The sequence below is a fragment of the Dermochelys coriacea genome, chromosome 1 (assembly GCF_009764565.3).
Source record: "Dermochelys coriacea isolate rDerCor1 chromosome 1, rDerCor1.pri.v4, whole genome shotgun sequence".
Classification (NCBI taxonomy): Eukaryota; Metazoa; Chordata; order Testudines; family Dermochelyidae; genus Dermochelys; species Dermochelys coriacea.
Window position 1 is genome coordinate 62,531,522 of NC_050068.2, and position 26,662 is coordinate 62,558,183.

Consider the following 26,662-nt stretch of genomic DNA (forward strand, 5'->3'; position numbering starts at 1 on the left):
GTCATCCGATCGCAGTACTGTACTGCATCCCTCTTCCTGCTCGTGGAACATCCCTCAAAACTTTCTTCTTGCTGTTTGAATAGTAGGGCGGGAAACTTAGCGCTACGACACATATACACTTGTACTGATACAGAAAAGCAAATGATGGCCCCCAAAGTGTATTGTGACTCCAGGAGGCCACAGAGGCCATCAGCTGTCAGTAGCTCCAGTTCACAACCCAGCACTTTAGCCCAGGAACCAGTACAGGTTAGATACTCGTCAAGGCTACAGTGCAACTGAACTGGGCAGGTCACTGCTGGGTGGCTGAAGGCTGATCCCAGTGCTGACACACCCACAGAGCAACCCCCACCCGCTCCGTCCACAGAGAAAGGCAGAGACGGTGGCACCCCCAGAGCAAAATCCCCCTGTGCCCATCCCCACCCCCACGAAAGGGGGCGGGGAGACTATGGCACAGCACCCCAGCAACCTCTCCCCCCACCCCTGAGCTGGGGAGAGACGGACCCACTCGGGGCAGGTTCACTCAGTCCCTGCCTCTCGGGGCCCGGGCCTGCTCCCATGCAAGCTGATGGCAAAGCGCTGGGATTGGCTCCCAGGGGCCAGGATCGGGCCCCGGGGCAAACGCGGTCACAACCAGCCGCCCGGGCGGCTCCTTCCCCGGGCAGCCCGAGTCCGGCCGGCGCCAATTTCCGGTGGGACTTCGTGCCTCGGCGTTTCCCTTCCCCCCCCCCCCCCCGGCCTGTCGCTTCCCCGAGCCCCGTCCGCGTCTCCGGCCCGGCCTTCCTCATGCAGTCCCGGCTTCTGTGCTTCAGCGGCGGCCCCGCAGCGCGGAGAGTCCGGCTCCTTCTGCAGCAGCTGGTGCGGGGCCGCCTGGCTGGGGAGAGGCAGCTGCAGCCGGAGGTCAGGGCGCTGCACGGCCCGGGAGCCGCCGCAGGTAACTCCCCCCCGCTCTCGGGTTAATGGGGTGTGACTCCGCCCCCAAACTCCAGCCACTTTTACACCCCTGACAGCCTCCACGGCCCCCCGTTAGCTCTCCAGCCCCCTCCACGCCCCCATCAACCCCCATTGCCCCAGATCCAATCACCATCCGCCCCAGCGGCCCAAAACTCCAGCCCCTTCCATCCCCCACCATCAGTCCCCACTGCCCCCAAACTCCAGCCCCTTCCATCCCCCACCATCAGTCCCCACTGCCCCCAATCTCCAGCCCCTTCCATCCCCCACCATCAGTCCCCACTGCCCCCAAACTCCAGCCCCTTCCATCCCCCACCATCAGTCCCCACTGCCCCCAATCTCCAGCCCCTTCCATCCCCCACCATCAGTCCCCACTGCCCCCAAACTCCAGCCCCTTCCATCCCCCACCATCAGTCCCCACTGCCCCCAAACTTCAGCCCCTTCCATCCCCCACCATCAGTCCCCACTGCCCCCAATCTCCAGCCCCTTCCATCCCCCACCATCAGTCCCCACTGCCCCCAAACTCCAGCCCCTTCCATCCCCCACCATCAGTCCCCACTGCCCCCAAACTCCAGCCCCTTCCATCCCCCACCATCAGTCCCCACTGCCCCCAAACTCCAGCCCCTTCCATCCCCTATCAGCCCCCACTGATCCCAAATCCTGCCACCATCAGCTCCCACTGGCCCTAAACTCCAGCCCTCTCCACCCCCAAACTCCATTACTTCACATCCCACCATCAGCCCCCACAGCCCTCAAATCCACTCAGCTTTCACTGTTCCCAAACTCCAGTCCCCTCCATGTCCCCATCCACTCCCACTGACCCTAAATCCTTCCACCATCAGCCTCAGTGCTCCAAAATCCCAGCTCTCAGATTCAACCATAAACCCAAATTCTAGTCCCCCCCACATTCACCATTAGCCCCTCACTACCCCATATCCAACCACCATCAGCCTCTAATGCCTCCTCCACACCTCACCATCAATCCCAAATCCCAGCCCCCAAATCTAATCCACATCAGCCCCTACTGCTCCCAAATCCCAATCTCACTTGTCCAGATCCAGTTCTAATTCCCTCCTTCCCTCATCCCCAAACTCACTGGCTACATGTTTTTAATCTCCTCTAGTCTTAATCTTCTCCCCTCCTCACACACTAGCGGTATCTTCCATCTCATGCCATCTTCAACGCACTTGGTGCGTTGAGTTTTTTTTTTTTGGTGGATTTTACTTTAAAAATTTTCTCAGGGTCTTGTATCCCTTTTTCTTGTCTGAAAAGTCAAAACGAAAGTAACTGGGGAATAGGAGCAGGACAGTTCCAGCTCCTCTCTATCTACACTCCACTGGATGTATAGGGTTTGTAGTGAAATTGGGGGATGTTGCCTCATTTTTAGGGCAATAATTCACCAATTTTTCCATTCTGCGAAGCACCTCATGAGAGAAAAGGCCTCCAAAACACTTGCCTTATCTGTCTATTGCTTTTGTTTCAAAATGCTTCATTTTGTGGATCATCAGGAAGAGCTCTGCAGCCTATAGTTTGAGAACCACTCCCCTGGGACAGAGTAGTGATACTTGTATCATTACATTGCACAGGGTTGCCACCTTATGAAGGCAGAACCACACTACATTCAGGGGTCCAATGGTACTGATCTATTTGCAGGATTGGATTTGCCTGTAGAATATATTCCTCCTACCTTGAGGCAATTTTACAGGTTTAAAAAATGGTCTCAGGACCTGTATATGTTCCCTTAAGCAGCACTGTTAGGACGTATAATTAACTGTTGTCCTGCATATATTGGGATGAGTGGGACCCAGTTCCTTGAACAATCCCAGAGTATCTTATAATGATGTTCAAGAAATGTGACAGCCTCACACAAATTAGTACTGGCTCTTAAAACAATAACATATGCCAACAGTAGGTTACGTTTTTCTGGGTGTGTGACAAAGGCATCACAATTCCTAACTATAGAATGAATAATGACCAATTATGAATTATTGAGCTAGAATCCTTTTGAGAGGTCCTGATAGTCTCTTAAATTTATGTACTTGTTTTAATTCTTACTTACAGCATTACTACTCAGATTTGGTGCCAGATAATGAGACAATCAGTCAAATACTTGAACAGATTTGAGTTAATCAAGGAAGGAGCTAGTTTGAGGAATAAATATAATGAGCTAGTATAATATTCAGAGGATGTTTGAATAGGAAAAAAATTATAAAAAGTGAGATTGAAAAGATTGGGATTTTTTACCTTAGAAAGGAGATGCATGGGGGGTGTGTGTGTGTGTGAGATAAAAGTTATGTAAGTAATAGTATAACACAGGTAGATCAGGAGCTTTAGTTCTCCCGTCTCATAACTCAAGAACAAGAAGGCGTTCAATTAAATTAGAAGGTGGAAAATTCAAAACTAATAAAAGGAGGTACTTTTTTACCCCATGCATAATTAGACTGTGAAACTTTTTAACCCAATGCATAATTAGATTACAAAACTCTGTGCCACAGGATGACATTGAGGCCAAGAATTGAGAGAGATTCAAAAGGAGATGGGGTACATCTATGGATAACTCTGTTCTTGTTATCAAAATTAATGATGATAATTTTGGAAGGAATAGTAAGCCTTGTGCCTCAGGGTTTGCACGTACTCTGAAGCCACTGTCAGAGACCAGCTACTCGACTAGATGGATTTTGGATCTCACTCAGTAAGGCAATTCCTATGTTCCTGTGAATAGTGAGGTCTTGATATTAGGAATTCTATTTATTGCCTATTCTCCTCCACTGGACTCATTCTCCTTAGGTCCTCCCCGCATCCTCTTGCAGGACCCAGGACTTCTATACCTTTGACAACTTTGGGTGTGCAGTCGGGTAACCTGCTCCTCCTCTTTTGCAACAATGGGTATTTTCATTACCTTCTCCATGGGCTTTCAGGGGGCTGTCCCCACTAGGAGGCTTCTTGATATAGTGTTTCCTCTCTTCCCCTATGCAAAAAGAGATTTTTGGGAAGGGCTGGAAGCTGCAGCCAGCTAGGTAAGCAACAGTCAGTCTGGCTCCCTGATTGTCTGAAGCTGAGACACATCCCAGATACTAGTGTGGCCGTAGCTCCTCAGTGTTGGGACAGAATGGTTGCCTGTCACAGTTTTGTAAAATGTGAAGGGGTCACACCCAGCTCCCCCTAACTTTTTTTGCAATAGGGAGTAGTGGCCTCCTGGCACCCTATGAAGAGCTGTGGAAGAACAGATGCAGGCAGCCAGTGTCAGAGAGTTAAGAAGGTGGGGAGTCATAGAATTATGGGAAGAGAAAAGGGGTTACTAAAGCTTCATGGAAATACTTGTGAGAGATTTGCACTTTGCAGCTCAAATGGGAGATCCTAGTTTTTTCTGATTATTGTTTGATTTCTTGAATAAAGGCCAAGAGTTGGTCCATTTGAGAATTTTTATATTCAGGTTGCATGTTCCAAGCCAGTGGAGTATAACAGTCTGTTACTTTTCTTCAGTGAAGTGGTGGTGATGAAAATTTAAAAAAAAATGTATTTACTTTGATGGCTGAGCTTATGAGCAATGAACTGTGCAACCTTTTAGTTGGCTGAACAAAGTAAGGCCTACACTCCTGATGGCAGTTCTCTGCTTGTGTGTCCGGGCATAATTCTTGAACACCACAAGTGATCAATTCCAAAATTGCAGGATATGTTATACACAAAAATGGGAAGAATCCTACTGATTTTTGGTGGAAACCAGAAATGGGTGGGAGGGAGACAGAGCTCTTGGCATTTGGTTAGCACACCCTCAGCTTTAACCACATCTGTTGTTGTCTAGAGGAATCTAAAAAAAAAAAAATGGCTGCCATCAACTTTTTCTTTTAACACCTTCCAGCATAACAACATACCCCATCTCAGCTCTGCCCATCATTCCAAAGCGTTTAAAATGTTGACAGCCTGAATGACTTATATTCCAGACAGAGAGAAAAGAAATAATTTTACAAATTCCAAATTAGGGGAGAAATGGAGGGAAGCAAGGATCCCCTTGTGTGTGAAAGGAGGTTGGCAACCCTCTAGATGTAAGCAGGCTAAGATGAGCAGTTACAAGGGAAATGGGGAAGACTGTGAGTTCTTGGCATATGGTGAAAGAGAGAATTTTTGCGGGGGCATACAGAGTCTCTGGCATGAAGATGGGAGTAGGGGAATTGGAGGGAGTGGTTTTATTTAGTCAGCAAGAGACCTCTCCTGCCGACAAAGAGCAGCTACATTGCATACCTTACATAGGGCATAGCTGTGCTGCTGTAAGGTGTGCAGTGTAGACATAGCCATGCACAGCTCAACAGGCTATTAACACTTAATAAACATGATTTCTTGGTCATTCTCTGAGTAAAATTCAGTGTATAGGCTGTGAAATTCAAAATCTTGCAATTGTTTTAAATTTAACTTCTGATATTTAGTAAATATTTAATTATAGTCACAATTGTTTGTCGGTTTGTTTTGAAAATATTTTTGGGTTAATACATAAACCTTGTTGTCCTGAAGTTGAACTTTTTTAGCTGATTCAAGCACTCTACAAGGACTCTACAGTGTCTGCAGACTGTTTAATGCAGTGGATATAGAGCTAACTTTGTCAGTTAACCCAAAAAAAGGAAGCAGTGGAACAAATTTTTGCTTGTGATACTGTTTTCCTGGAACACTTACATAAAAAAAACAAAACAAAACACCCCCAGTATTCCAAAGACCACAGTTATCCTTCAGGTGTGTATAGAATAGGTCTGCGAGCACAAATAAATTTATAAGTAAAGTACAATGCACAAGCCAAAATGCAGGCACAGAACTATTTAAATAAGTGTAAAATCATGCATTCAACTCAAAATACATGCTTACTGTACTTTGTAATAATTTATTCAAAAAGGCTGCGGAAAAGGAAAAACCGAATTCTTAATAACAATACCATTACCCTTTTCAAGCTTAAATTGGATCTCTAAGGATGAGTTGCCATTCTCTTTGCTACATGTCCTTTTGTAAAGGTGTTTTATAAATGATATCAGTTGGAAGCATTTATTTTCCTTTTCTTCACTTTATCATGAAATAAGGATCTAAAAATATATATATAGATATAATTTAGCTGTTGAACTTTTCTCAAACAGATGTGGTATAATCACACAGAAATTAGTGTTAGCGGTGCATAACACCACAGTTTAAATGTGTTTGTGCTATTAGTTGCAGGGAGAAGATGAATATTTTATATAAAACTGAATTATAGATATTTTGAGATCACTTTTTCAGTATGGTAATCATATAATTTCAGACCTAAAGAGGGCAAAAGAGAGAACTCTCAATCACCCAATAAGAATGCATTTCAAACCTCCCCGTGTCTCATTAATGTCCTAATCCTACAAGGACTGACATATGTGCTTGGAATTATTTATATGCATAATGTTACTGACCTCAGTGGGACTGCTCACAGTGAGTAAAGTTACATACATGCCTACGTCCTTTCAGATAGGAGTCTAAAATTATAGAGGGGATTCTTTGTTTTAAAATGGCCATTTTAAATTTATTGTATTTCTTTTGTTTTTCATGATGTGTTATTTCACCATAAAAAGTAGCTAATAGAAAAATGTAGGAAAAACTATTTTCTACTACTTTTTTTTTTAAATTGTGATTAAGATGTAATGTATTTATCTGTCTTTATATATGACTCACTCTCATACACAATAGTGGTATATGTCTACACTACGGAGACCATACTGGCATAGTTATGTTGCTGTAGATATGCCCAGCATAACCCCACAGTGTAGACGTAGCCTGTTCCAATGTAAGGGGTTTTTCTGTCAGTTTAGGAACTCTGCCTCCCTGATGATATGATGATGATGTGGTCAGCAGAAGCATTATTCTGTTGGCACAGCTGCACGTACACCGGGGTTAGGTTGGGATAGTTGTCGGTCAGGGTTTTCCACACCCCTGAGCAAAGTAGCTATGTGAATCTAAATTTAAAGTGTAGATCAGGCCTTTGTATCTCACAGTTTTTAAAAATAGATCTAAAAATAGCTCTTTATTCACCACTTGTAGGAAAAATAATTTGATGGGGTGGAAAAAATATCAAAGTAATAGATGAGCTTTTAAATGAGATGTAAAGCTAGGTCTCCAATCCTGTGATTGTGATCCATGTGTGTGGACAGCTGTCTGCATGAAATTATTATGTGGGATTAGGCATGGGTTTGATAGTCTGAATGTAGACCTAATTCTTGACCACTGCTGATCATTTGCAGAACCTATGATCAGCCTCATCTACACTTAAAACGTAGGTCAACGTACGTACAGCACTCAGGGGTGTGAAAAATCTAAACTCCAGAGTACCACAGCTATGCTAACCCCAACCCGCCATATAGACACAGTTAGGTCCACAGAAGAGTGCTATTTACTGTCACTTGGGGAGGTGCAGTTCCTACAGCAATGGAAAACCCCCTTCTGAATCTGTAGTCTGTGTCTACACTATGAGGCTATACTATAGCTGCTGTAGCAACCATAGTGTAGACATGGATTTTTTCACTTCTTGTAGGAATAGGGTTCAGAGTAGCAACCGTGTTAGTCTGTATTCGCAAAAAGAAAAGGAGTACTTGTGGCACCTTAGAGACTAACAAATTTATTTGAGCATAAGCTTTCGTGAGCTACAGCTCACTTCGTCGGATGCATTTGGTGGAAAATACAGAGGGGAGATTGATATACACACACAGAACATGAAACAATGGTATGAATAGGGGTATATTAAATGTGTTATCCAGACTAAATTGCAGTTCTAGAAAAATAGAGGGTGTTAGTTTCCCTGAATGTCACATTTTTATTAGCTAAATTAACTCAAGATAAGCAAATATCTTTATTTAGAAGCTCACTTTCCAACATTTCTGCTGTGTTTGAGTGAAAGTTAAAAATTGCACAGCTTCAGGAAAGTGCTGTTGAGCTACTATGTTAAGGTTCAGTTTTAAACTGGCACTTTTTTCCCCAAAGCTGTCTGTTCAGCTGTGGTTTTCAGGATTTCATCTGTGCTCATTCTAGGGCCTGGTCTACGCTAGGAATTTACATTGGTGTAGGTATATCTCTCAGGCATGTGAAAAATGTAGGTGAGAGATGTAGCTATAATGACCTAACCCCTAGTGTAGATAGTGCAAGGTCAACAGCGCAATTCTCATCAACCTAGCTACCGCCTCTCGGGGAGGCGGATTACTGATAGCGATGGGAGAATCCCTTCCATTGGCCTAGGTAGTGTCTACACTGAAGCGCTACAGTGACACAACTGTGCCATTGTAGTATTTTAACTCCATTTTGATGGAGGTAGTACAAAAAGAGGGAAAGTTTGGAATGCTCATAAAATAGGTTTGTAACTTTTAAAAAAACTGTGCGTCAATAGACGGAACCCAAATAACATACCTGACTATGCTGATGTTAGAAGAACTGGTGAGGTCCCTTTATATATGAACCATAGAGATAAGCATGATATAAGAACCTAGACTAGAGTTGCACACTGTGGTGTTTCTGTAGGCTGAGCTCATTGCACACACCTGGAGCTCCTTGCATTCTTCCATTTCACCACAATTTGTAATTTTGTAAAATTATTAATTTTCTTTCTGTCTGGGAGATAAGTCATTCAGGGCATCATCATTTTAAATTCCATTGCCATCATGAGCAGAGCTGAGATGGAGAGGAGGATGTAACCTGGACAGTGTTAATGGATGTCATCAACTGGTCTTTTTATAGAGCTGGTTAAATCTGATGTGTTTGCTAACCAGATGTCAGGAGCTCTGTATGTCCCCTATTTCCACCTTCCTGTTTTCCCATTTTCACCAAATGGGCACTGTATGGGCCTGATTTTAATGGAATTTCAGGCTTTTCTGGTTTTCTCATTTTCATCAAAATCAATAGGCTCTGCTCTTTGATACCTAGAACAGTGCATGAAACTTTGGAATTGACAGGATGTGGTTTTCAGAATATATCATGTTACAGGAAGACAGACAAACAGAGAAATGCCATTGAGTTGAGTGTAAGGCCTTGCTTTGCTTGGTGAATAAAATAGGTAGTCTAAAAAACTGCTGTAGTTTCCATTGTATGCAGTGTAGTTGTAGCTGTGTCAGTACCAGGACATTTGAGAGACAAGGTGGGCGAAGTAATGTCTTTTATTGGACCAACTTCTGTTGGTAAGAAGTTGGTCAAATAAAACTAGTTTCTATTATGATCCTAAAGCTTATAGTGTCTTATTTTTGTATACAAGAAACATCAAAAATAGAAGGAAATTGTTTTGGTTTTGATTTTCTTCTTCTTTTTTTTTTTTTTTACTGGCCCACTCCTTGTCTGGTATCACACATCTTATCCTTTCAGCCCCTGTCTAATTCCTGCTGTATTTGAAAGAATCATGTGTATATAGGAGAGAGACAGTATGTTTATAGCTTGAATGTAATGAATATTTGGGATCAGGAAGGAATTTTTCTCCAGGGCAGATTGGAAGAGGCCCTTGAGTTTTTTTGCCTTCCTCTGTAGCATGGGGCATGGGTCACTTGCTGGAGGATTCTCTGCTCCTTGAAGTCTTTAAACCACGATTTGAGGACTTCAATAGCTCAGACATAGATGAGGTTTTTCACAGGAGTGGATGGGTGAGATTCTGTGGCCTGTGTTGTGCAGGAGGTCAGACTAGATGATCATAATGGTCCCTTCTGTCCTTAGTATCTATGAATCTATGATTTAAGCTAGTAGCTAATTAGTCATATACACTTGTTTTGTCGCTCGTTGGGTGGGGGAAGGCAAGAAAACAAACTGACACTGAATTCCTGAGGCAGACAATCAGACAAAGAGGAATTTTAGCATTCAAGAAGATGACCTGAAGAAGGAGGTTGTGGGACTTCAGGCAAGCAGTGGACCCCTTAGGGACAGTTGCCGAAACTTCAGATATCTTCTACCTACTTGGATCCAGCTTGCTTAGCCCTTCATTATCACCCTAGTGAGCAAGAGAAGTTAGAGCTGCAGACGCATAAGGAGAGTGGGAGGGGATGCTTTGGTTGTAGTTTTCAGCCCTGAAGTGCTGGCTTACTACATTTTTTTTATAGCAAATGGAAAGAGTGAGTTTTAAAGGGATCCTGAGCTTAAAGGTACAGTAACCGTCAACTAGCCACAGGGAAAGACTGACCTATTATATTGATGTAAGTGGAGTTAATGTAGGAAACACTGCATACGTTGTTTGTCAATACAGGGCTTCTTGTAGACTGTTAAAGGGTATTAAATAATGAATGTTAGATTTGTTGAAGCATTTCTTAGGAACCAGGATTCAGGAAACAGCAAGAAGAATATGGTATTAAAATACAGTAGCATGAAAGGAGGCTACAAAATATCATAATTCAGACACATTACATTACTGTTGATCCAAAAATGAAGATTGTAAGGAGAAGGAGCTAATGTGTTGGTTTTTTTTTTTTTTTTTTTTGAGGGATTGGCCAAGGACTGGAAGTTGAAAATGAAATACAAATCTGTACTGGAAATGGAAAATTGAAAAGTGCAACTTAAGACAAGAATACAGCCAATTAAGGGATGCTGGGAAAAGATAAAGGTAGCAAAGCTGGAGAATAAGATAATGCCAGTTGAGAGAGTCAAGGGAATAGTTAGGGTTTTAGAATTTATCAGGGAAAACTTGTAAGACCTGAGAGGAAGTCCATCAATAAGGACTAGCTTATGGGTTTGCCATAGACCCTGGTAAATGGCAGTACAACTAGGTGTTGCCCAAGGAGAATCTTAGAGTGTAACAAAATGATCCCTAATTCCTCTCTTGCTCCAAGGAGGAAGTAATCTGCGCCAGCTCTGTACCTCGCCCAAATAGTTTCCCCTCTCTGCCAGCTCAGCTGGGCTGGCTGATGAATTTGTGGGGGTATAAGATGTGTAGTGAAGGCTTCACCCACTTCCCTTCCCACCCAACTATGCAAGAATGGGAGAAGTAGCTCCGTGGAGTCTGCTCTCATTCCTCCATGCTGTGATATTTTCATGTCCCGTAATTCCACTGCATACTCTGGTCTCTAATGGTGCTTAAAATGAGGAGGGATGTGTCTGTATCTAATAGGCGCAAAACATCTGAATTAGTGAACTTTAAAATTAAAAAAAAAAATCCTCCTAAAAGAACTGTTTGAACTAGAGAAAGGTGGATGGGAAAAATCAACTACTCAAAAAAGGAGGTGAAAGACCCTCTAAATTAACCATAGATAAGGGATACTTGGAAACTCTGAATATATGCAATCAACGTCAGACATTTTGCATACATGTTAAAATGATGAGCGAACACATTTATTGTCCCCTATGGCCTCTTGTGAGCTGCTGCAAACAGCGAGCTGTGGCCAGGATCCTTTTGAAGCACATAGGCTGAGCTGGGGGTTCATGAGAGGGTTCTGGGTGCTAGCTCTGACTTGCAGGCCATATATTTGCCACCCCAATCTCTTAGAAAAATATAACCGTAAACTAAGCTACCAATTCTAAAACTTCACAAGAGCTTAAAGGACTTGGTGTTTTGTGACATCTTAGGAAGATACCAGATTCTTCAGGTTCAACAACCATTGAGTTGATAGGGCACTGATTGAGATGAGTGGGTCAGTTTGCACAGCTCAGAGGTATTGTTTTAGGCTGTCTGCATACTCTGGAAAATCACCACTCCATTAAGTTATGCTCATTTCACATTTTCAAGGTTCTGCAGTCATGGGGGCTAGAAGATTAATTTTTAAAAGATGAAAGCTCAGATTCTGAAGCAGAGCTCTGTGGCGAAGAGTGAATTCCATAGCTGTGGAATACAGAGGGCTCTGGCTATAACAACAACAAAAGTACTGTCTATGGAAGTGTTCAGTTATTATTTAAACCAAAAATATCCTGTGCTTGAACCGTTGGAAGGTGTTAGATGCCAGTACAGTAATAGTTCTGAAACTCAGCAGAGGCTGTTCCCTGAATGTGCAGTCATACCCTTCTTCACTTTTAGGCCTACAGTATCAGCATTATTGAAAGCACATGTATGTTTTTAAAAAAAGCGTACAATATATTTTAATATTTCTTCTTTTTTTTTAGGTGATACTGTTACTATTGGAGATGTATCATTTAAACTCAAAATGCCGAAGAGTCCTGAACTTGTGCCACTGAACTACAGTAAGAAACCTCTTTCCTTTGGCTAGTGAATGTATAATGTGTCTAGAATATTGGAGCCCAGTCCTACAAACCCTTACTCTCATGCAAACAATATGTCTCAACTTATCTCTCAATATTTTAAAGAAGAAACCGAGAAGAATATATTTTTTAGAGGGATGCTGATTAAAATTGTAATGGGTATTCACCCTACCCTGCCATCCCCCTTGAGAGAGAAGCTGTGGGAATGAGAATGGAAATGGAAATGCTTTTTGTGGTGGGCCTGTTGCTGGCGCTAGGCGAGGCAAGCACTGTTGTGGTAGGACTGTGGTTGCATTAAAGTTGTTTGGATTTTTAGATAATATGGTCTTACTTCATTCCTTCAGATACTCTTGATGTTACAGTACTTTTAGTATAAATTACTTATGTTCATTACTGTTAATACCTTAGATTAGTGTTTCTCAATCTTCTCAGGTTGGCAACCCCTTATTTGAAGTAAAACATTTTCACAACACTTGTACACATTTACTATACAAGTCAGAGTACAAAATATATTGGTAACAATAAATCTATATAATTTAACTGTGTATGTGTATGGAGAGGTTGATAGAGCGTATTTGACCTTGAAGAGTAAGGGTGTGCAGGGAGCGGGGAAGTGAGATTTCTTTGCTTTAGCTTGTAATAATTCTCTCAATGCCTTGTGACTCCCTTGGGGGCTGTGACACACCAACTGAGAAATACTACTTTACGTCATTTAAAATTCCTAAACATCTGTGCTAAGAAGCAACAAGGAGTCTGGTGGCACCTTAAAGACTAACAGATTTATTTGGGCATAAGCTTTCATGGGTAAAAACCCACTTTTTCAGATGCATGGAGTGAAAATCACAGATGCAGGCATACCCCTGATACTTGACACCATTTGTGCTGTACATTTACTTTTGCATTTCACCCAATTTTAACAATGAAAATGCACTAGTCCATTTCACTTTTGTTTAGTCAGTATCCAGTTCTCTTGCACTAATAGAAATACTTTAATTTCAATAACAACAAATTACAACATTTTAATTCTGTTAGGTTTGGTAAATCTATATGGGTATGTATTTATTTTCTGTGATCTAAATTTGAGGCCTGAATTATTGGATAGTGTCCCTTAGTTTTTGGCATAGAATCATAGAACTGGAAGGGACCTCAAGAGGTCATCTAGTCCAGTCCCCTGCACTCAAGGCAGGACTAAGTATTATCTCTAGACCATCCCTGACAGGTGTTTGTCCAACCTGCTCTTAAAAATCCCCAATGATGGAGATTCCACAACCTCCCTGGGCAATTAATTCTAGTGCTTAACCACTCTGACAGTTAGGAAGTTTTTCCTAATGTCCAACCTAAACTGCCCTTGGTGCAATTAAGCCCATTGCTTCTTGTCCTATCCTCAGAGGTTAAGAAGAACACTTTTTCTCCCTCCTCCTTGTAACAACCTTTTATGTATCTGAAAACAGTTATCATGTCCCCTCTCAGTCTTCTCCTCTCCAGACTAAACAAACCCAATTTTTCCATCTTCCCTCATAGATCATGTTTTCTAGACCTTTAAATCATTTTTGTTGCTCTTCTCTGGACTTTCTCCAATTTGTCCACATCTTTCCTGAAATGTGGCTCCCAGAACTGGACACAATACTCCAGTTGAGGCCCAATCAGTGCAGAGTAGAGCAGAAGAATTACTTCTTGTGTCTTGCTTACAATATTCCTGCTAATACATCCCAGAACGATATTTGCTTTTTTTGCAACAGTGTTACACTGTTGACTCATTTTTAGCTTGTGATCCAGTATGACCTCCCAGATCCCTTTCCGCAGTACTCCTTCCTAGCCAGTCATTTCCCATTTTGTATGTGTGCAACTGATTGTTCCTTCCTAAATGGAGTACTTTGCATTTGTCCTTATTGAATTTCATCCTACTTACTTCAGACCGTTTCTCCAGTTTGTCCAGATCATTTTGAATTTTAATCCTATCCTCCAAAGCACTCCCACCCAGCTTGGTATCGTTCACAGACTTTATAAGTGTACTCTCTATGCCATTTTCTAAATCACTGATGAAGATATTGAACAGAAACGGACACAGAACCGATCCCTGCGGGATCTCATTTGTTATGCCCTTCCAGCATGACCGTGAACCACTGATAATTACTCTCTGGAAACGACTTTCCAACCAGTTATGCACCCATTTTATAGTAGCTCTATCAAGGTTGCATTTCCCTAGTTTGTTTATGAGAAGGTCATATAAGACAGTATCAAAAGCCTTGCTAAATCAAGATATATCACATTTTACTGTTTTCCTCCTTATCCACAAGGCTTGTTATCCTGTCAAAGAAAGCTATCAGGTTGTTTTGACACAATTTGTTCTTGACAACTCCATGCTGACTGTTACTTATCACTTCATTATCTTCTAGGTGTTTGCAAATTGATTGCTTAATTATTTGCTGCATTATCTTTCAGGATATAGAAGTTAAGGTGACTGGTCTATAATTCCCCCGGTTGTCCTTATTTCCCTTTTTATAGATGGACACTATATTTGCCCTTTTCCAGTGTTCTGGAATGTCTCCCGTCTTCCATGACTTTTCAAAGATAATTGCTAATGGCTCAGATGTCTTCTCAGTCATCTCCTTGAGTATTCTAGGATGCATCAGGCCCTGGTGATTTGAAGACATCTAACTTGTCAAAGTAATTTTTGACTTGTTCTTTCCCTATTTTAGCCCGTGATCCTACCTCATTTTCACTGGCATTCACTATGTTAGACGTCAATCGCCACCAACCTTCTTGGTGAAAACCGAAACAAAGAAGTCATTAAGCCCCTCTGCCATTTCCACATTTTCTGTTGTCTTTCCTGCCTCATTGAGTAACGGCCAGTTCTGTTCTGGGTCTTCCTCTTGCTTTTAATGTATTTGTAGAATTTTTTTTGTTACCCTTTATGTCCCTAGCTAGTTTGATCTCATTTTGTGCCTTGACCTTTCTGATTTTGTCTCTGCATTCTTGTGTTATTTGTTTATATTCATCCTTTGTAATTTGACCGAGTTTCCACATTTTGTAGGCCTCTTTTTTGAGTTTTAGATCACTGAAGATCTCCTGTTAAGCCAGGGTGGTCTCTTGCCATACTTCCTGTCTTTCCTACGCAGTGAGATAGTTTACTCTTGTGCCCTTAATAATGTCTCTTTGAAAAACTGCCAGCTGTCTTCAGTTGTTTTTCCCCTTAGACTTGCTTCGCATGGCATTTTACCTACCAACTCCCTGAGTTCGCTAAAGTCTGCCTTCTTGAAATCCATTGTCTTTATTGTGCTGTTCTCCCTCCTACTATTCCTTAGAGTCATGAACTCTACCATTTCATGATCACTTTCTCCCAAGTTGCCTTGCACTTTCAAATTCTCAGCCAGTTCCTCCTTATTTGTCAAAATCAAATCTAGAACAGCCTTCCCCCTAGTAGCTTTCTCCACTTTCTGAAATAAAAAATGGTCTCCAATACATTCCAAGACTTGTTGGATAATCTGTGCCCTGCTGTGTTATTTTTCTCAACAGGTGTCTGGGTAGTTGAAGTCCCCCATCGCCACCAAGTCTTGTGCTTTGGATGATTTTGTTAGTTGTTTAAAAAAAAGCCTCATCCATGAGGACATGTGGTTAAGTTACAAGATTTGCTAAACATGTGAGCAAGACATACCAGCCAGATATCTAAGAAAGAGGATTCTCTGTACTACCTCAGAGCACTGGTCCACCCTGTCTGGTATCCCTGATACTTCAGAGATAACACCACCCTCAAATACTTTTGGCATAAGGCACATCAGGAAAAAAAATTCCTGTGTGATGCTAGGCAAATCAAATAAACTAAAATTTCACGGAGGTCACTGAGTTCTTCATTTTCTGGGTGCCCAACTTGAGAAACTGGGGGGTTTGATTTGCAGAATCACTCTGTTGCAACTGAGGTTAATGGGAGCTGTGCACTGAACATATGAAGCGTTATAAAATGTAAGTACTCTGAATAATCGGGCCTTAAGCTTTTGAAGTTAAGCACCCCAAATTAGCTGACACTTTTGAAAATGTTGGTCTTAATTTCTTTGCATTAGTTCTCCATATGTAAAATAAGGACAATAATATCACCTTACCTCATACAGGGTTTGAAGATAAATTAATTTATGTTTGTAAAGAATTAAAGCCTGAAAATGAAAACACCATAGAAAAGTCCCTAGACAAGAATAATTCTGTATTCAGGATGTAAGGTTTGCATGGTATGAGTAAATAGTGCATGGGGGGACACACTGAAGGGTGAGGACAAAAATAAATATTGAATGGCTACTTATTCAATGAGTACCATCCATCCTGATTGCAAATGGATAAAATAGTACATCACCGTGTAATTAATGACTGCATTATATGCATATGCACTGGCAATCCTCATTTTGGTATTTCCTAATTTGTATGTGGTTGACTTTGCAACCTTAACATTCTTTTAATGTAATTTTCTTGGACGCAGTATATATTGTAAAATCAGATTACCAGAAAAAGACTTTCAACATACTGGATTTTAAATTATTATAATGTAATATTCGTAAATACAACCTTACGTCTGTCCAGTGGATGAGCATTTTGCCGGTGAATAGCATACAGAGACCATGAGTTGAACTTTCTGTAGAAGTATTCTACTAATAAATTAAAGTATTCTTATATGGTCCCCTCTATTTACTTCACAATATAGTATAATTAAAGCAGTAATTCCTACTGATGTTGAGTGCAAAACAGAGCCATCTTGTAGCATTGATCTTTAAACAGAATTCCCTATTGAAGCTAATTAGCAATTCTGCTAAAAAGTTAGTGACATTACTAGGCCCATAAATGATTAATACGTTTGTGTTAATAGCAGGATTTACAGCAATAACTGCACTTAAGGTAATATAAGCTGTGTTTCTCAGGTAGTCATATATTTCTGAAACTTTCAGCTTGCAGGCTGAAATTGTCAAGGCTTTTTCCTGCTCTGGGTTTGTTTGTTTGTTTGTTTGAGAAAAAATTGTTCAGCCACCAGTGTTTAGGAGGAGAGTGAGGCAAAGTTATACTTCCTTCTTTTAATAGGCTCCCCAGAATCACAAGGAAGTTGCAAAAAAAATGTTGACCAGTTTTAGAAAGAAATGGTTGGATTAGAAATATATGAAAGCAGATATTGAGATGTCAGAAGAAGAGGTGGTAGAACAAACTGATAATTTAAAAAACATGAAATCCATAACAATGATTTACATCTAAGAGTTCTGAAGGAGCTTAAGTATGAAATGGCTAATTTACTTAAAAAACTATCCAATCTCTGATTTAAAAACAGCCACTGTTCTTTTTTGAGTAGTGTCCCTGTGGTTGCTCCACTTCAGGAGTGCATGTGCCCTTTGCCTTTGGTCAGAGATTTTTAGTAGCAGTGTATGTTTGGCCCGTGCGCGCATCCTTCACATCCTCTTCATGTCTCATGTCAAGACTATATAGGTGTGTGCATGTTAAACACCCATAGTTCCTTCTCAACCACCTTCGTCCAGTGACAGAATTTATTGTGTGGCTGTTTTTCTTTTTAGCATTAGAATATAGTACATAGTGTTAGTTCTTAAGTTAGTTTATAGGATACTTAGCTGTTTGTAGTTGTTGGAATTGTTATTCCCATGTTCTTTTTTCCTCCTAAAAAATAAAAATATTGTTTTACCCCTATTCAGGGGTCAATTTTTTTTTTCTTGTATCTGGGATGCCTGGTTCCCTGGGTTTTAAAAGGTGCCTCTCCTGCCGAGTCGGGCATTGCTTGGGAGACTTGCATTTCCCCTGCAAGTGTAAGATTTACACTTCTCTTAAGGGAAGATCCCATAAAAACAGGAAAACTAAGTAGAGGCTATTAATGATGAAGCAAACCTTAAGACTGGCTTCAGGCCCGGGTATGGAGAAGCCCCCTGTACAGGAACCCTCTAGTTCTGTTAGTACCCTGTCTACTTTAAGATCATGGTCACAAGAGCTTCCAGCGTGCAGGCAGCATCGAGATCCCAAAACTCTCCGTGACTGAGGTTATCTATAACTGGTCTATCAGTTCTGAACTTTACACTCAAAGACGAAGGAAGGGGATAAAAGGAGCAGGACTAAGAATTCCTCCTCAAAGAAGATCCAGTCCCTGGAGACTTCAGTCTCCAAAAGGAGTGCTGTTGAGGCACTGACTACTTCAGGTATGGTAAAGCACTCTAAGATTTCATCTCAGATCTATCTCTTGGCAGTAAAAGAATGGGACCAAATATGACTACTACTACCATCAGAGCCCACAATAGCAAGAAAAACAGCCTCCTCAGAGTCTGTGGTGCCATCGGTATTTTCATCAGTGCTTCAGACAGCAACATCGGGAACAATCTCGAAGCCTATGTCAAGTTATATCATGTTCCTGGTATCTTAGGAGTTCCGGTGCCCTAAAGATCTCATGGTACCGAAAGAGCCTCCTTGCGACTTCCAGACACCTCTTAGTACCATCTGCTGGGTCTCCAAGTGCACATTTTGTATTGAAACTTACTGCTTCCTAAACTTCTACCATTCAGGGAGAAGGTTTGTCACCCCCTTTACAATATATGGAGGAGCATTCGGACTCAGACTCAGCTTTCTGTTCAAGGGTCTCCAGTTTATTCGAGGAGATGTTATTCCCCTCTGCAGAGGAAAGAGAGGCAGCATAGAAGACCTCTGCCTATTATTTCTTGGGAAGACCAGTGATGGCTACCTTCCTCCGTGCCTCATGGTCCTCCTCTCCTCATTGGCCTTATTGGAGCCCATAGGTAATGTACTGCAAGTAGTTTCGAGGTGCCCAGATTCAGTCTTATAAGGAATATAGTGGACCTTGTTCTCCGAAGCTTTCCATCTCCGGCTGGGGGGTGTGGGCTCTGGGGTCGGGCTAGAGATGAGGAATTTGGGGTGCAGGAGGGTGCTCTGGGCTGGGATCGAGGGGTTTGGAGGGCAGGAGGGGGAACAGGGCTGGGGCAGGGGTGCAGGGAGAGATTCAGGAGTGCAGGCTCCAGGCGGTGCTTGCTTCAAGTGGCTCCCAGAAGCAGCAGCATGTCCCCCTTCTGGCTCCTACGCGGAGTTGCGGCTGGGCAGCTCTGCGCACTGCCCTGTCCGAAGGTACCGCCTCCACAGCTCCCATTGTCTGCGGTTCCCGGCCAAAAGGAGCTGCGGTGGTGGCGCTTGGGGCAGGGGCAATGTGCAGAGCGGAGCCCCCTAGCTGCCCCTATGCGTAGGAGCTGGAGGGGAGATATGTCGCTGCTTCCGGGAGCCACATGGACCCTGCTCCCCAGCTGGAGTGCCGGAGCACCGAAGTGAGGCAATCCTCAGACCCTGCTACCCAGTGGAAGCTCGAGGGCTGGAGTAAAATGGCTGACGGGCTGGATCCGGCCCCCGTGCCATAGTTTGTCCACCCCTGCTCTAGTTCAACTTCAGTACAAAGAAAAAGGGTTCTATTCAAGGTACTTTCTGATACCCAAGAAAAAATGGTTTTGGGAACCAATGCTAGATCTCAGCCATTTGAACAAGAATGTGAGACATCTTGAAATTCAGCGTGGTGTTCCGAGTAGTTATTATTCCCTCCTTGGAGTTCGGGGACTTGTTTGCGGCTTTCAACCTCTACTTCCATGTAACAATTCATCCCTCTTGCAAAAGATTTCTTCATTTTATAGTTGATCATGGTCACTACTAGTATCGGGTCCTACCCTGCAGCCTGATTTCTGCCCCAGGGGGTTTCTCAAAAACCATCACGGCTGTAGGTGCCCGCCTCTGTTGTCAGACTGTAACAGACAACATAGTTTGTATATATCATATCAATCATCATAGAGGAGGACTTTCCCCCTTGCTCTACACCAAAACATTAATCTTTTGAGCAGGCGCAGGGCCAACCAGATAGTCATTTGAGCTTCTTAACTCCTGGTTATACAAAACACCATGGCAGACGGTCTCAGTAGACATTTCCCCCTAAATTACGAATGGGATCTGGCCTCTCAAGTCCTCGATAAAATATTCCTAAGCTTGGGGGTTTCCAGAGGATGATCTTTTGGCCATGCAGCCAACCTTAAGTGCATGAAATTCTGTTGTTTAGGAGGTGCTTTTCTCGTTTTATGGACAAGTTGTTTGTTTTATGTGTATCCACCAACTCCATTGCTTTTAGAGGTTCTCAACAAAATCAATCAGGACCAAGCCAGAGTCATTCTGATTGCACCAACTTGGCCAGGGCAAGGTGGTGTCCTTATCTCATCAGACTCACCTCTTGCCCTTCATGGTGGCTCCTGATCAATTCTCAACTATTGTCTCCAAAATTTCAGGTTTCAGAGTAGCAGCCGTGTTAGTCTGTATTCGCAAAAAGAAAAGGAGTACTTGTGGCACCTTAGAGACTAACAAATTTATTAGAGCATAAGCTTTCGTGAGCTACAGCTCACTTCATCGGATGCATTTGGTGGAAAAAACAGAGGAGAGATTTATATACACACACAGAGAACATGAAACAATGGGTTTATCATACACACTGTAAGGAGAGTGATCACTTAAGATAAGCCATCACCAGCAGCAGGGGGGGGAATGGAGGAAAACCTTTCATGGTGACAAGCAAGGTAGGCTAATTCCAGCAGTTAACAAGAATATCAGAGGAACAGTGGGGGGTGGAGTGGGAGGGAGAAATACCATGGGGAAATAGTTTTACTTTGTGTAATGACTCATCCATTCCCAGTCTCTATTCAAGCCTAAGTTAATTGTATCCAGTTTTCAAATTAATTCCAATTCAGCAGTCTCTCGTTGGAGTCTGGTTTTGAAGCTTTTTTGTTGAAGGATAGCCACTCTTAGGTCTGTAATCGAGTGACCAGAGAGATTGAAGTGTTCTCCAACTGGTTTTTGAATATTATAATTCTTGACGTCTGATTTGTGTCCATTCATTCTTTTACGTAGAGACTGTCCAGTTTGGCCAATGTACATGGCAGAGGGGCATTGCTGGCACATGATGGCATATATCACATTGGTAGATGCGCAGGTGAACTCGTTACCAATGTGATATATGCCATCATGTGCCAGCAATGCCCCTCTGCCATGTACATTGGCCAAACTGGACAGTCTCTACGTAAAAGAATGAATGGACACAAATCAGACGTCAAGAATTATAACATCAATCTCTCTGGTCACTCGATCACAGACCTAAGAGTGGCTATACTTCAACAAAAAAGCTTCAAAAACAGACTCCAAGGAGAGACTGCTGAATTGGAATTAATTTGCAAATGGATACAATTAACTTAGGCTTGAATAGAGACTGGGAATGGATGAGTCATTACACAAAGTAAAACTATTTCCCCATGCTATTTCTCCCTCCCACCCCACCCCCCACTGTTCCTCTGATATTCTTGTTAACTGCTGGAATTAGCCTACCTTGCTTGTCACCATGAAAGGTTTTCCTCCTTTCCCCCCCCTGCTGCTGGTGATGGCTTATCTTAAGTGATCACTCTCCTTACAGTGTGTATGATAAACCCATTGTTTTCATGTTCTCTGTGTGTGTGTATATAAATCTCTCCTCTGTTTTTTCCACCAAATGCATCCGATGAAGTGAGCTGTAGCTCACGAAAGCTTATGCTCTAATAAATTTGTTAGTCTCTAAGGTGCTACAAGTACTCCTTTTCAGTTGTAAGCCACGTCAGACAATACAGGAAGCTATGTTCCATACACTAGATGTCAAAAGAGCATTGGGCTTTTACTTGAACAGAACCAAACCTTTCAGGAAGTTCTCTGGACATTTTGTGTCTTTTGCAGATAGGTCTATGCGATCCACTGTTTCCAACACAGACTCTCTAAATGGATTTCTGTATGTGTTACCTGTTATGGTTTCACTGATGTTCAACCTTCCCTATGAATGACTGCACATTCTATTAGATCACATTCTACATCTGTACCCTTCTCAAGGATGTTCCAGTTGCTGAAATCTTTGGAGCTGCAATGTGAACCTTAGTACATATTTTTTTCCCAACCATTATGCTTTCGTTCATGCTGCTAGACTGGATGCTGCAGTAGACAATGTGGTTCTCTCTTCAGTAGTGGAATCTGTTCCAAATCTCCTGCCTCCTTAAAGGGGTTACTGCTAGGGAGTCTCCTGAAATGGAGCACTTCCAGGGACACTACTTGAAAAAGGAATGCTTACTCACCTTGTGCAGTAACTGGAATTCTTTGAGGCATATCTGCCTGTGGGTGATCCACTACCCACCTTCCTTCCCCTCTGCTTTGGGGTTTCTCTGTGGACTTTGTGGGAGAGAAAGAACTAAGGGCAGTTTACCCACACAGACCTATATAGTCTTAGTACAGGGCACAAAGATGTGTAGAGTGCAGTTGTGGGCCGATTGGGCACTGCTACCAGAAATATCTGATCAAAGGCACTGGACACATATGCACCTAAAATTGAGCACCCACAGGGACACCTATCTCAAAGAACTCTAATTACTCTACTTCCAGAGCATTGGAGGGTAATAAATGTTACTGTATTTATAATTGGCTCTATGGATGATCCATGGAATTGCAAGACCAGTAAATATCTGTACCTGAAAATTGGTTGAAACGGTAATTAAAAACAGAATGACAAAACACCTGGAAGATCATGATATGACAGCGTCTAACCAGAATGGTTTTGCAAAGGAAAATCATGTCTCCCTAATTCTCAGAATTTTTTCAACTTCTCACTAAATTATTGGATAAAGGAGAACTGGTTGATGTCTATTTAGACTTCCAAAAGGCCTTTGGAAAAAGTACCATGTGAGAGTCTACTAAAGAAACTAATAATTGGGTGAGATGCAAAGTACCGTCATAGATCAAAAATTTGCTATGAGGGAGAAGGCAAATAATAGGATTAAATGGTCTATGTTCATCATGGCACAAGGTAAACAGCAGGGTTCCTTAAGGTTCTATACTAGATTTCATGCTGTTTAATATATTAATGATCTAGACAAGGGGCTGGTGTGTAATGGGGTGAGGAAATTTGCAGATGACATGATGTTATGTAGATTAATAAAAGCGAGAGAGGATTGTGAGGAGTTTGAGAGACCTAACCAAACCAAGTGAATGGGCAATGCGATGTTACATAAAGTTCAAAGTTGATAAATGCACACAGTTGGTAATACACATTGGAGGAAAAAACTGAACTACTTCTACACCTTACAAAGTTTTAAATTAACTGTATCAATTCAGGAAAGAGACTTGGGTGTCATGATAGCTCAATAAAGAGCTCTGCTCAGTATGTAGGTGTGGTCACAATAGCAATCAGATATATAAGGAATAGTATGGAGAATAATAATGCCATTATGTAAACCAGTGGTGTGACTTCATCTAGTACTGTCACCCCATCTGAAAAAGAAGATTGCACAATTAGAGGGGGTTCAGAGAAGGTGATAAGAATGATCTAGTGGTCCCTAGATGCTCTAATGGCTGCTTCTGGCCTTAAATTCTGTAACTCTATGAATTATTAGGGCTTAGAAAAATTCTCATATGAAGAGATATTGAAAAGATTGGAATTTGTTTACCTTAGAAAGGAGATGAATAAGAGGGAACAACATAAAAGTATTCTAATAGTGAAAAGTACAGAAAATATAGATTGGAAATTTCTGTTCTCCTTGTCTAGTAACACACGAACAAGAGTTCATTTTATTAAATTTTAAAAATGGCAAATAAAAAGCTGATAAAGGGAAATGCTTTTTAGTGTGGCACATAATTTTGTCATGGAACCTTTTGTCACAGGAAGTCATTGAGTCCTACAATTTAGCAAGATTCAGAAAGGGATTGGACATTTATATGGATATCAAGAATACACATAATTAGAATTTAATGATGACAAAAATGTGGGATGGCTATTAAACCTCACGTTCAAGGACTAAGGTAATCAGGATGAGACCTACTGTGGAGGGCAGATAATCCCACATGTGCCTACTGCTTAAACCTTCCTCTAAAACATCTGGTACTGCCTTTGGCAGAGACAGGATCCAGGTTTAGATGGACCTCTGGTCTGATCCATTGTGGCAATGCCTATATTCCTAAAAAAACCAGAACCAAATTCCATGAAAATTGCAACTTGCTTCTTTACCAGCTTTAGCACAGACGTGGCTAGGGTTAGAAATTTGGCAGAGAAATAGACTTGAATAAGAAAAAAAATATTTTCTGGGCTCCAGTGAAAATTGGTTTGGACTAGATCAAATTGTGAGCCTTTGAAAACTGTACTTATTACATGCAAAGTAAGACTGGTCTACTTGTGGTCTCCTTAGTTTTACACTTTACCATTGTACATGACTGCTTGATTAAGCTCAGCCACCCTTCCTTGCCTCCCAATGCCTGGCTATTCAGCTCAGGCTCCCTGCCTCTCCTTTATCCTTTTCATAGACTCAGAAGGCAGTGGGGTGATGGCCCAGTGGGCTGGATTTGCTGCAGGTTTTCCTAGATGATTATCAAGGGCTCCTTGGCACACTCGCCCAGTCATAGCCTGTCTGTGTGTTGGGCTGCACCTTTGGTGACTTCTCTGCCTCTAAGGATATCTTGATTGGGACAGAAGAAGCAGCCTCCTTTCCCCATCTTTAGTCTCTTCTGGGGAAGGAGCCAAAGGGCTATTCAAGGTCTTCTTATATCGCAAGATTTTCCCTCTGACCCCATCCACACACTGTAGGCAAGGCTCAGGATAAGCCATCATCATTTTCTATTGAACGTTCCATTGGTATGTTATTGCTAAATGTATGTTGCTGTTATCCTGACTAACCATTGCATTTTCTTTTCTGTTTTTGCCAAGGCAGTTTGGGTTTCTACGTGATCTAGTATGTTATGTTGCTCCTTTGGGAGTGGATGTTATCTTGTTGGGGGTAAATTTCTTTGCCTGCTGCGTAAAGATGGTAGATATGAACGAAAATGAATCTTCCAGAATTATGGGATTCACTCTAGCTGGAACAGAGAGACTTTCCAGGAGAGACGGCCTAGAGTCTTTCAGTGGTGGCTTTCACCCTTTCTGTGGGGGCAGAGTTGGTACAAGCTGCAAATCCTAGCATTAGTGGGCTGGATTGTATCTTTGGCTGGGTAACCATTTTGATTTTGACATCTGCCAGTTAGGAAGAACAAGCAGCGACAGCCATCCTGTGCTGCAAAGACTGTATTTTAGGTGTTTTTGAGGATTCTCGGGCTCAGGCTTGACTACACATTATAAGCAATGCATGCACACTTTGTAAGGTATCCTCCTGCCTCTCAATTAATATAATATAATATAATATAATATGCACTTTCTTTCCCCCAGCTTAGATACACAAGCGTAGCAACTTGTAATACTGTATACTATTCTGTGTGTGCCTGGTGGTCTTTTAGTGTATAACTTACACAGAATATACTGCAAACTCTTCTTATACAACATCTTACAGACTCAAAATAAAAATATAGTGCCAGATCCTCAGCTGGTGTTAATCAGCTTACCTCCATTGAAGCCAATAGAGCTACGCTGAATAATAGTGAACGTTTTGTGGCTATATATGCAATCTAACTTTCAACTAGTTTGCCTCAACCCATAAATTTCACCTTAAAAAAAGCTTTACTATTGGCCATAAAATATTTGTATAGTACTTCTCTGATGACGATAGATAAGAGAATATAACCATATAAAAAGTGTAGGTCAATATAGGTATACTGGGTATACAATGTACTGGATATACAATGAAAATAGTCTAAGTACACAACAAATAATGTAAGTTAGATGCACTTGTTCAATATAAGTTGCTAAATAAAGTGTCGAAAAAATGGGTTCACCTAATTATGGACTAAATTATAATGCATAGGTACAAGGAGTAGAGGCGAGTTTGTATATACAATCATAACTTCATAATTTCCTGAATTATTGAGTACTTAACTGAGTAATTTAAACATAGTTAATATATAGAGTATATTTATCGAGAGGATCAATGATGTATAGAAGTTAAATTTTAGTATAAAAATAATTTCTGGAAAAACAAGAGAGGTAGTGTCATGAGAGACTATCTAGGAGCATACTTTCCTTGATGACTTTTCAGCATTTATTTGAAACATATTGCCTCTGATTTTAGAAATAGTCAGTGTATTGACTTTTGTTATTTTACAAAATGTATTTTAATTGATAGCACTTTAATCTGCATGCTAACAGAATGATTTGGAACGAGTAAGCAAAGAAACATTTCCCAGCTCCTCGGTACTAAATATGTCAGTAAGGAATTCTGCCTATGGTGTTGTTATCCCTAAAAAGGGAAATTATGAAATTTTGTAGGAATTTAACAACCAGTATTTCTGGATGTTAATACTCCAGGGTAAATACTACAATCAGGAGAACATAAGTGCACTGGAGTACATTAAATCCGTGGGGGAATGCCCCAGAGAGTTAGAATTTTCTTGTATGCTGTACAACATTTATGTTCTGTTCTACATGTCACTTTGTTTTGCAGATGTTGCTGTACATTCTTAAATCTTGTTTCTATTTCTGGCACTGCTTTTAACTCTGACCGAAGTTTTTTCTTGAGGCCATCCTAAAAATAGAACTGGCTACACATATTATTGTGAAATACACCAGAGGCATTCACAGTCACGC

General features: G+C 41.6%; 1 protein-coding gene across 3 annotated transcripts in view; it reads left to right on the plus strand.

The window, feature by feature from the left end:
* Window positions 1–392: 392 nt before the first annotated feature.
* Window positions 393–26,662, plus strand: part of VWA8 (von Willebrand factor A domain containing 8) — a 301,480-nt gene continuing 275,210 nt past the window's right edge. For 2 of the 3 annotated variants that reach the window (XM_038402782.2, XM_043504544.1), the window contains exons 1-2: window positions 394–931; window positions 11,998–12,075. In XM_038402782.2, coding sequence (XP_038258710.2) covers window positions 556–931; window positions 11,998–12,075 — 454 coding nt within the window. In that variant the 5' untranslated portion in view covers window positions 394–555. Of the gene's footprint in view, window positions 932–11,997; window positions 12,076–26,662 lie in introns of all 3 variants that reach the window. The other variant, XM_038402763.2, reaches the window with a different exon arrangement.